This window comes from Lepisosteus oculatus, chromosome 29, assembly GCF_040954835.1.
Source record: "Lepisosteus oculatus isolate fLepOcu1 chromosome 29, fLepOcu1.hap2, whole genome shotgun sequence".
NCBI lineage: Eukaryota > Metazoa > Chordata > Actinopteri > Semionotiformes > Lepisosteidae > Lepisosteus > Lepisosteus oculatus.
Window position 1 is genome coordinate 2,651,909 of NC_090724.1, and position 11,828 is coordinate 2,663,736.

An 11,828-nucleotide genomic window follows, 5' to 3' on the forward strand; every position below is an offset into this window, starting at 1 on the left:
CATCCTGACAATCTGTAGGCTGGCTTCTTTTTCATGTCACCTTATTCTCGGTTGTAGCAACTTTTTGTTTACGGCTATTTTTAAATGCAATTGTGTAATGACACTTGTGTTGTACTTAAACGTTCAAATAAATGCTAACGATCAACACGTGTGTATTTCTAAATGTTCCATTTTGACAGTCAATCATGGAAGAGGTGCTTCAAGTAAGGTGCACTGTATGTCTATACCTGAAACGCTGTCTCCATCAAACATCTGCATGGCGAATGCAAATAAAATTATATTCAACATTTTAGCAATCAACTCATTTTCAACCTGTTGTCTGATCTCAGTATCACACGTTTTAATACTCTACATTGCCAGCGGAGGACGATTAACCATAATTCCCTTGACTGGTCCATCTTATTATATATACTGGTCTCAGCCAAAACAAAACAGCTTATTTTGTTGTAATTGAGCCAAAGAATTGGCCCAGAATGGCCCTGCCCCTCTCGGAGAGCAAAACAGGTGTCTTAGCAGGTGTCCCAGCGCAGGCTGACGTGGGGAGAGCACCTGTACCGGCAGGAAGGGACGGTGGGTCTTGTGTCACATGACTGCTGCAGCTGCAGGGACAGGAGGAAGTGAAAGTGAAGTGCTCTGCACCTTCTTCTGATCCGCACATGCCACCCAGCCTTCCAGGAAGTGTGGCCGCCCAGCCCGCTGTCCGCACCTTCTGAGCAACACGAAGTGCCAAATGTATTCTGCACTGGAAGCTCGTCGTACCCACATTCTGTCTATTAGGAAAAGGACCAGGAACCTGCAAAAGAGTGGCCCTGCTGCACAAGGCCCCCTAAGAAGATTCCTGCAGCACCCTCAATATCAACAGATCTGGCGCAGCAGGTGGGGTGCTCAATGGTGGCCTCAGCATCCACGGAGGTCTGAAAGCACGCCTGCTGAGTTTCAGATAGCCCCCGTCTCCTCGGCAGAGGGCACAAGTCGGGACTTCGTCCGAGTACATTTCAATCGCGAACTGGATGCTGGATGGTCTGATTTAGCCAAAGGGATGTGGGAGTATGGATCAAGCAATCTTGTCATGTTCTTGTAATCAATACCCTGGCTCCTTTCTGGAAACAGCTGGATGTGAGCCTGGGATCAATTAGCTACTAACTACCGAATGGCCTAGACGAGCCTCCTCTCGTTTATGACTGTTCTTATGTTGTGACAGTGCTGTTGTGGCAGGTGGCTCCGTCTTCAGGAAGCCACAGTCTGGTTTCAGACACTTGCAATCGCGCAGAAGATCAGATAAAAGAAATCTCCGGGAGTTCCCCAATTCACTTCGACGCAGTGACAAAAGTAATTTGAACGTCGATGGAAGGAGATGGCGCCTGTTTGTCTCCGTGCCTTACCCTACATGTCCACAAGATGGCAGGATTGTGACAACAATGAACAAACCGCGCAGTCTGAATGCTTGAAGCTCTCTGCAGTGGATTTACAGTTTACCGTTAACGTGATGCCGACATAAGTACAGAAGACCAAACGAAAAGAGAACACTCGGCGATTTAGCTGTTAGTAGCTAATTGATCCAGGGATCGCTTCAGCTGTTTCTTGACTGAAGCCAGTTTAACGGCTTCAACAGCATGGCTGGGTAGCTTGTTCCTCACCAACATAACCGAAACAGTACAGAGGTGTCTCCTGTTCTCAGTTATAAATGCACTTCAGCATAGCTTCCACTTCTCTTCTTAACATGGATTTGCATTTAAAACCGAGGACAGGTTACTTCTGTTGAAAGAGATGCTCACATCCGAAGGCCAGAGTGTTATTAAAACAGCATGGAATTAAAATAGTTGATTTCAGTTTGCAAATGTTTATTTGTTTTTCTAAAAAAAACAATGTTTCTCTCACAGGTGCCTTGCTCACCATTCCACACACAGCACACATGAAGAATTTCTCTGTAGGAATGCTATTGATTTACAGCTAAATTACAGTGCAATTCATGTCTTTATCGTTCAAAGTACAGGAGTTAATTACAAAGATACTGCCATCAAACAAGGATTATTCTTTTAGACATCACAGATTTCATGGAAAAAGAGCAAAGCCAGCAACACAGATGAAATTAGTAAGGAATGACGCAGATACATTCTTTAAAGGAATATATAATTGTTTTTTTAAACAGCAACACTGAAGCACAAAAACATGTAGAAGGTTTGGAAATGCAATTCCTGTTATTTTCATCTCCCTGTGTGTTGACTCAACTTTTAAATTAAACATATCCTTAGAAACGAATCTTATTTTTATTTTGTGTGTTGTTTCTGTGAAGATTCTAATGCAGGACTGTGTGTAGCAAGGAAAATCTCTGCTTCTTCAGAACAGCTCTCTTCACTCATAAGTAATGGACGAGTTTCTGGCCCAGGACAGATTTTCAAATACCCTGGTTTCTGGGTGGACTCATTTTCCAGCTACTATATCCAGTTCAGCATCCAGGGGGAGCCAGAGCAGACCAGAACAAATGGAGGAAACCCAAGCAATCAGGGGTTTGTACAGAACATGCAAACTTCACACAGATAGCACCTCAGGGCCTCCAAGCTGCAGGGCAGCAGTGCTGACCACTGTGCCTGTAATTAATTTATCCTAGGATCTCATCCAGACATTTCTCTAAAGATACCAGGGAAGTTTAGAAGTGAAGCTGTGCTATTAGAAACTCAATGGCAAGCCTTACACCTGCTGTTCCTTAAGCAAGCACACAGACAGCACTACTGGTTACTGGTCTCTGCGGTCTAGATACCACACGCTGCCCAGCTCATCCCACAAATGTTCAGTGGGCCTGAAGCCAGGTGAGTGGGGCATCAACAGCACATCCATCACAGTCTCGTCTCGAAGGAACCCGTGATAAACGTCTCTTGATATTCAGCGCACTTTATCCAAGGGAGAATCGGGCAAAATCAGGGATCTTGCTGTAAGACTTTGAGAGCAGGGCTGGGCTTGGGGAGGTCTGCCGTTAAGAACTGATTATGAAAAAGGCCATGCTTATGGGCATCTGAGGACGGTCATTTTCTGTGAGGTGATAAAATTAATATTAATGATATGAAACATGATGGGAAGGTGCTCTTGATATATAGGAGCTATTCAGGTCTCAGAAGATCTGGATCAACATGTTTGCAGCCTTGGGAAGGAGCTTTTTTTCAGATTCTGGGAAGGAATGTTTAGTGTCCGCCTGGGAGACAGAAGAATTAAAGTTAATGATACAGTATCAGGGTGTTTGTCGTGTTTCCCTCAGACCTGGTTGTTGTTTTATTCCAATTTATACCATTTATACCAACTAGTGTACTGATCTACAGACAAGCTCTGCTGATATGGGACATTAACACTGTCCCTGTCTTCAGGGCTCAGAGCACTAAGCATGTTACAGAAGAGACATCACGCCCTTCAATCCTAGACCGCACAGAATTCTACCCCCTCTTTAACACTCATTAAAAAACAAAAACACTAAAACGTTATAAAACCAATAAGAAATCAAGAATCATTAACACTAACGTTTTTAATATTTAATATGTCCAGTTGAAGACCAGTATATATGAAGACAGAGTCAAGTTAAGAACAGCTGAAGAATCTGAGTCAGATGAAGAATTAGCAGGGAATATGTGTACATGTTCACAAATCTTTACGGCGTTGCCGGTGTTTTTCTTTACACCAAGGGAAACCAATTGGTTCTTCTCTGCAAACGGGACGCACTCGTTAATTTCAGCTCGACAGCAGTATAAATATTGTAGCGTTGCGCACTACCCTGTGCCAGCGTCTTAGTGCTACACTGACACTCATGCATTCCAGCGCCGCCTCGTCGCCTCTTTCGCCACAACAGCAACGCGTACGGAACGTGCCTCTCCGGCGTGACTCATACTCCCAACGATTCCGGTAAAACAAACACAGCCTCAGCTGCCTTCTCTCCGGCTCGCCGCTGTCAGAAAATGAGTGTTCGCAGCCGGGCAAACGGAATCCAAATAAACTGATTTATATATATATTTGTTCTGTAGCACGATGAGATTTCACACGACCTTTTCCCGAAATACTGCGAGTGACGAATTACAGAAGTAGAAAAAAGAGAAAACCACACAAGAGTGTCGTAAATAGTGCACCGCAGCGTAAAAGGTAGCCGGTTAGATTAAGATGGTGCGTTCAATTCATGCTCTTCTTAAACATTTCCATAGCGTCAAGAAGCTGTTGTTGCGTACCTGCCAGACCCTACAACTGTTTTTTGCCCGGCCAGCTTTGATCCGCTCCGCCCAGACCGGCGTCCAGTCTTCTGAGTCAAAGGTCAGCCACAGGAAATGAGATTTGACCAGCCCGGGGAGCCCAGTGTGAGTGACATTTGTCCTTCAAAGTTTATGAATCTGTTACACTTTTCCCACCTGCAGCTCAAAAGGTACCAACAGATAGAACCTTGTATGTGAATTGATGCACATGATCTGAACAGCCTGTCCATTTCCAAGCATTGAATGCACACGCATGGCAGTGAACGTAAGAGTGTAATGAATGATTTTTGTCTTTCTAAATGATGCATCATAGATCTGATGCCACTCTTTAGGGCCCGAGAGGTATTGGAAATCTTGGAAAATTGGCCCTGGTGTGTCTGTGTCTATGTGTGCCCTGCGATGGACTGGCATCCCATCCTGGGTATGTCCAGTGGGAAGTTTGCCAGTTCAAATCCCATGTGATACACTGCTGTTGTACCCCTTGAGAAGGTGCTTCACCCTGAACTGCTCCAGTAAAATGCCGAGCTGTATAAATGAGAGCGAATGTACGGTAAGTGGCTGTTTCAGTCAAATTAGTCATAACGAATGAGTAATAATGAAAGCCTGTTTCTCACATTAAGTCACAAGCTTGGAAAGGCAGACCAAAAAGTGAAAGATATTTGTTCGATGTCAATGTTGATGTAAAGTAGAAAACACATGCCTGTCTTCACTCCCAATATACGTCTGATACTACAGTGTTTGGCAGTGATCATTATGTTCTGTATGTACTTTTTTGCCCCACATTTCAAAAACAATAGCAGGATGTTTTCTTTTTAAAAAAAAACATGTATTTCCAAACAAGGCACGCCTTTAGAAAATCCAGACTATGTTTAATTAACAAAACAGGCATAGATAACAACATTTATCAAAAAAATGATAAATAGAGTTTAGGCTATAAATATATAATAAATTACAATAAATTATCCACTTTACAAACATGTTAGCCAATTAGCCACTTGACAGTTATTGCACATAAATACAAGCAAACTACCCATCTGTTATTGAAATCCATGCTTTCAGAAATACACAGGGGATCCATATTCCGTTTATTAAAATAAATATATCCACAAATAGGAGGATAACCTGTTTGCAGATATTTTGCCTTAAGATAGAAACACCTGGTGGCTGTCTTATATATTTAACACTTGGAGTCAGATGCTTTCCATTTTCAAATGTGCCCTGATGTCATTAGCATGAAGCCCTTATCACTGGGAATAAAACTGCCAGCATGCTAGAGCGTTCAATACATGTGTCTAAAATCCCATTCCAGAAAGTATTTCACCACTAACCAAGATTTGCGTCGGACTGAAGCATACGAGTGACGCTTTGGGGAGTATTTTCAATACAGCCTGACAATTTTAGACTGTCTGCGACTGTACAGGTTTACTCTTCAAAAGACATACTGTCTTATATCACTTTCTATAAGGTTTTCTTCTGTATAGCCCTTTCCAGTGTTTTTTTATGTTGTCTTCATTTATGCACGGTTTAAAAATGTGTCGAACTACACTTGACCAGTAAATAATACAATACCTCTGAATTTTTACAGTAACAAAACAAGCAGTGCTTATGTCGTTCTACTGACTTTCCTGAAACCTCTGTTCTGACCTGTCCTGGAATTTGGAATCAGATTTAACAAAGTGGATACAAAAAACACTGTTTTTTACAGGGAATGGTAATGTCTGCTTCTTTCTATATCCCTCAAAACACACTCACCTCTTCCAAAAATAAAGAGAAAAAACACAGAATGCATTGAAATGATAAACGTACACTCTGCCCTTGTCTTCCATATAGCATACCGTCCAGATACATAATGTCCAGCTCAGGCACAGTGGCACTTAGTGACGACCATATCGTTGAAGATCTTTAAAGTCAGTTTCCCTTCGCTGTCGTAGTGCATCAGGATCATAGAGTCATAAGCAGAGGGAACACAGCAGGGAGACGGCACAGCCCCTTTGGAAGCATTGTGCATCCGGGATTTGATCTGCGTGTGCATGCTGGCGGGTTTGTAGTTGTGAGGGCAGGAGCCGTCGCAGAAGTACATGGTGTAGGTCTCGGGGGCCAGCACCCAGTCCGCCCAGCCGATCTCCTTGAAGGAGACGGTCAGCGACTTTCTGCAGCACCGGCTCTCCTCCTGCCCGCAGCCCTGCTCGGGGCTGGAGCGCCTGTGTCTCTGCCCCCTCCCGCCCCCCTCGCCCGGCCCAGTTTCCGCCCCGAGGACGATGTGAGGGGCGGGCGGCGGTGGCCGCGGCCCCCGTGCGATGGTTTCTACCTCCAGCTCCAGCATCTCCTGGGAGCTGGTCCTCCACCGGTCCACGGGGGCTCTGAGGTCAACCCCGCCGTCTCGCGAGTCCAGGACCGCGGCGGCGATGAGGGCCCAGTCCCCTGAGTGGTTCTGGGGAGGCTGGTAGACGCGCGCCTGTATCGGGCCGGCCAGACCTGGCTCACGGGGGGCGGGGCTGCGCAGCAGGTGCTGGTAGAGCTTGAGCTCGGCCCGGACGAGGCCCAGCTCCTCCGTCATCAGGCCGGTCCTGTTGAACAGCACACGGAATCTCTGAGTGCCGGGTCCCGAGGAGTTGCTGCTGGTGTCCACCGCCGTGCGCAGGAGCTGTACTGGGTTGAGCCACAGAGGAGAAAGGAAGTCCGTTAACGGGTGTCAGTGCACAGTCTCCCCAAGCGGCAATAAGGGCCAGTGGGTTTTCCAGGGAGCTTCTCGATTTAAACCTCACTCTTCCTGGAAGTTCGCTTGTGAAGGAACATCAGCTGCATTTGAGCCGATTTAAAAAAAAACTATGAAATTAACTTCACTTGTTTGTTGGATTTTCTCTATTTATGTGGGAACTATCCTTATAACTGAACATTGTCTGTTTTGTAGAGTGGCTTATTATGGTACGAGCCTATTCTGAAAATTTAACATGACGTAAATCATGTTACATACATTTTAGTACATACATATATATTCTTTTGACAGTTTGATAAGGCTCTCCAAAATTTACAGACCACGCAGATTCAGGCCTGGTTACTTTGAACTCTTGTTCCCATTAAGGATCTCAATCAAAGCACAATAAAATGAAAATGCTACAGAGTGCATAATGCCTGTAAACAGGATGGTAGTGCTTTCTCAATTATTCTGTAGACTTATTTGAATTATTGGTTATAATCGGTTCAGAGGCCTGAAAAAAAAGAACCTGAATTTTAAAGTTGTAATAAATGACAAAAACATCTGATAGCACACAAAGATCAGCTTCATCCATCCATCCATTTTCTGAGCTAATTATCCCGCAATGGGCTTATATACAGTGTACAGTATATGGCAGGATACACTCTGGGCGGGACGCCCGTCCATCACAGGGCAGACAGGCACAAGCACACACTCACACCAGGGCCAGTTTTATCACAAGCCAGTTAGCCCACCAGCATGTCTTTGGACTGGAGCATCTGGAGGAAGCATGGGGAGAACATGCAGACTCCCCACAGACAGCACCCCATGTCCGGAATTGGATTTTTCAATGACCCCGTTTGAATGTCACTCCACTGACGTTGCGATCCGACGCTGCTTACGCCCCGGCCGTTTCTGCGAACCCGCTCCCCACTCACCTCGCTCTGGGAGCAGGACGGCGGGCGGCGGGTCTCTCCGGAGCTGCTCGCGCTGCTCCTCGTAGAGGGCGCGCATCCGCCTCAGCTCCCTCTCACTCGCCCTCTGCCTGGGCACTGGGGGGCTGCTCATTCCCAGAGCCTCCAGGATCCCCCTCTTCAGCGCCTCCAGCTGGGGGAGCTCCTGCGCCTCGGGGGGCGATGGCCGGCACTGTCCCCTCCCCAGAAACAAGAGCCCCAGACAGGAGACCAAGCACCCCAGGCGTCCTGCTCTCTGCGGTGGGCGCATGTCAAGTCTCTCCAGCGGCAGCCGAGAATTCGGTGGAGACCCTATGAATGAAATTCCACAGGCCTGCCTTCGTTTATATGGAGCTAAAGTCCAGCGCGGCCTGGCCACGCCTCCTACTTCCTCGTTTGTTCTCCGAAATGCATCTTTTCCATTGAGAAGGGGGGGAGGGCTTGTATCTGGAGTTTGCTAAGTGAATACCTGCTGCCCAAATACTGCTACCAGTAGCATATATCTCTGTGAACTTCATAAATGAGCTGCATAGGTGCTGTCATGAATGTTTAGGTGCAGTAATATACTTAAAGCACCTAACGGCTTGCAAGGTTTATAAACCATGTTGTTACATTTGTGTGCGTTCATAGACTATTTTATGTATATAATTATACTACCAGACTCCTTCAGTTGTATCATAAGCAATGTGGTAAAGGATTTATTCATATAGTGACAGAAATTAGATATATATGCAATATATATGTGTTTCTATATAGATATAGATATTGTAAAACCCTTCTCTGCCAGCCTATCAACTTCCAGTACTATAAAGTGTTCGTTTTCTTTCTTAGTAATCCTTTAGCATTTTTAAGGTGGAGCCCATTTCACTGCGATGCAATGTGCTACAGTTTATAAACGAAATGTGTTACTATTGTGTGCTGTAGATATACTGTATGCTCGTGTGGGAGCTTGCACAAGAAATCTGAACTTGTTAAGCTGCGGACGCAATGCGAAAGTAGTGAGTTAGTTTTTCTCCACCCGCTTACTAATATCTTGGCATCCCTTAACTTAACAAATATCTTGCCTCCTCTTCAAATATGTGCAGGCTTCGTTAATGAGTAAGTATAATGGTAGCTCAACAGGTCCTCGTGATGAATTAGGTTGCCAATTTCTCTTAACGTGCAAATGTTAGCTATGTACCTTTCACCAAGCCACAATGCCTATAATAAGAAAGTTATGAAGCATGTGAGATTAAGGTCATCAGCTTTTGCTCCTATGAAATGACTTGATTATGAAGGTTTTTACCGTGGTAAACGTGTCACTGCCAGCAATATTTATTTGTTTGCCGGTTTCATGGTAAAATCTAACATTTGTTTTTAGTTCTACACTACTCTCCATTAGGAATCAGCTCAATTCTTTCTACAATCCAGATGCCAGCAAAGCACAGAAATGAGTCTTTTGACAAGAAAGTTGCAATTATACACATCACAAGCTCTTCAGTGCCTGTGCAGGCTGTAACCATTATCAGACATTTAAAAACTGAGAAGAGAGAGTGTTTTCATAATCCCTAAGGAGCAATTAGTTTTACAACGGCAAAGAATATTTAGACAAACACACCAACAAGGCAAATAAACATGAGGATTGTTTCAAGCATCAGGTGTACGTTATTAACCTGAGTTAAATCTTATTTTAAGTATTGAAATAATATTATTAACTTAATGAGGGAGCAAAAAATGCTTTAAATTAGGACTCACTGCTCTTATTTTGGGTGACTGTTACAAACAATCAGAGGAATATATCTAAACAATGATATATTATTATCATAATTTTAACATTGTCCAGGAAAAGTTGTCACAGTAGGATGATGTACGTCCTACAGATTACTGTCTTGTCTTTCCCAGCATTTGTTTCTCCATCAGAAAATGTAGCTGTTTAATCTCCTTACATAAAATGGCCCAATTAAGCGATACTCCTCTTCGCAATCTCCATGCGTGGATGTTTTAGACACGGCTGGATCCACTGGCTCTGTTTTCCCAGAGAAACCAGAGATAACAAAGCGACGGCAGGTTGCAGTTAAACATTTGTACTAAAACAAAGGGCAAAAGTTTGTTTAGCAAACTCGGCTATTTTTAAAGCCTTGTACAGTTTCTCACTTTAAAGTCCTCCATTGAGCACTTTGCCTTTTATTTGTTCAGTGATGTAAGATCTGAAAAGAGATAAGAGCTGAAGGGCCACTTATCTGCATGTCCTACAAGTCAAACCATTCTTGGTGTTGAACCAAGTCCACTTCCTTTCTCAGATGTAAATCATTCCAACATGCAGGTATGAGTCATCTTGAGAAAGCTCGGGGGCTGCCATTCCAGGCATGCTCCAAAGGACAGGTTGGATAAACGGGGCAATGCTAATATTGTTAGGGCTATACATGGCAGCAGCTATTTGCAGAACTGTTAATAGGGGATTGTTTTTTTTTTCCAATACATAATAGAAGAGGGCGGCATGGGTGCACAGTGGTTTGTGTTGCTGTCTTGCAGCACTCTGGCCCTGGGTTCACTTGCCTGGGTGCTGTCTGTGTGGAGTTTGCATGGAGTTTGTTTTTTCTGGGTGCTCTGGTCTCATCCCACAAGCCAAAGACATGCTGTTAGGTTAATTGGCTTCTGGGACAATTGGCCCTGGTGCGAGTCTGTGTGCCCTGCGATGGACTGGTGTACCGTCCATGGTGTCTCCTGCCTTGTGCAGCTGCTTGCTGGGCTAGACTCCCGCTTTCCTGCGACGCTGTATTGGGTAGAGCAGTTAGAAAATGGTTGTATGTACAGATGGATGGACAACAGAACTCTAGCACCGCCATACCATCATAGAATTATTGGCAGTGTCACCCTGTGCATGTTTAAGCTATGTCTCTTGTTTGTGTGTTCTTCTCCTGCCTTGTCTTGTTATTCTGTGCATGTTGCATTCCAGCCCTCTTCGCATTGTGTGGAGGTTATGTTCCATTGCCTTTCCATTTCCATTGTGTTTCATACCTGTACAGCTTAGTACATTCTGAATACATCAGTCGGTAGAAACTGGAGCTTCGTGAGTTTATTAAGTGTGATAGATACACTGTGCTTTTTAGATCTTTTCTTTAAATGTACATCTGCTTATAAATTGAGATCACCCTCGGCCGTTCTTAACAAATGGAAGTTAACCTGTTTTAGTGAATGAATAGAAACGAAAGAGTTACAAAATAATTTAGATGCCTGTGGAGATTAGATTAATAATAATTTAGATTATTACTATGGCATGGTGGTGGCTGAATAACCCCATGGATTAAAATTGACAAGGTTAATATAGAATATTATATAGAAATATTATATAGAAAGTATATGTTTTTAACGAGAATTGATGTCCATAGGGATACTTTATTCTGTACATTTCTTATGGCTCTAGACCTACACACATTCTTGGTAAAATTCATTATGAAGTACTGTATACAACACCAACATCGTTTGACTGGAATTTCATGCACATAATTTTAATTTATTTTAAGAGGTTAAATCTGATGAGGATCTGTGGAATGAGTTTTAGGTCTCCTTACATAGTGAATCCAAAAGGCTGTCACTGCTTTCCATGAGGAAACACAGCCACAGTGATCACACTGCACTGTAACAGGCAAAGCGGGTGATGTAAGGGTTTCCTGAAATTTGCTTGGAAGATTAAAGAATGACGGAGCTCAGTCTGATTTATACAGTATCTACGCTTTGTGCTGGGGTGTTCTGCTGCACTGTTACAAATGTTTCCCTGAATTTCTCTTGTATTATTTCCATGGTTACATTCCAAGCACAGTCTCTAACTCATCATTCTCGAGTCCTATGTATTATCTAGAAATGACTAATTGTTTGCTGGTAATCCCATAGAGATATTTCAGAGTTTCAGAGCTCCAGTTATTGCAGTTTCTCAGTATAGTTTTGATTTGGAAAGAATCTGGAATTGCCCATTACTCT

General features: G+C 43.8%; 1 protein-coding gene across 1 annotated transcript; it reads right to left on the minus strand.

Moving 5' to 3' along the window:
• Positions 1-5,193: 5,193 nt before the first annotated feature.
• gdf15 (Growth differentiation factor-15) lies at positions 5,194-8,142 on the minus strand. The gene is made up of 2 exons (XM_006639927.2): positions 7,857-8,142; positions 5,194-6,872 (listed from the first exon to the last, which is right to left on the minus strand). The coding sequence occupies exons 1-2, from the start codon at positions 8,140-8,142 to the stop codon at positions 6,082-6,084; spliced, it is 1,077 nt and encodes a 358-aa protein (XP_006639990.1). The 3' UTR covers positions 5,194-6,081.
• Between the last annotated feature and the right edge of the window lie 3,686 nt (positions 8,143-11,828).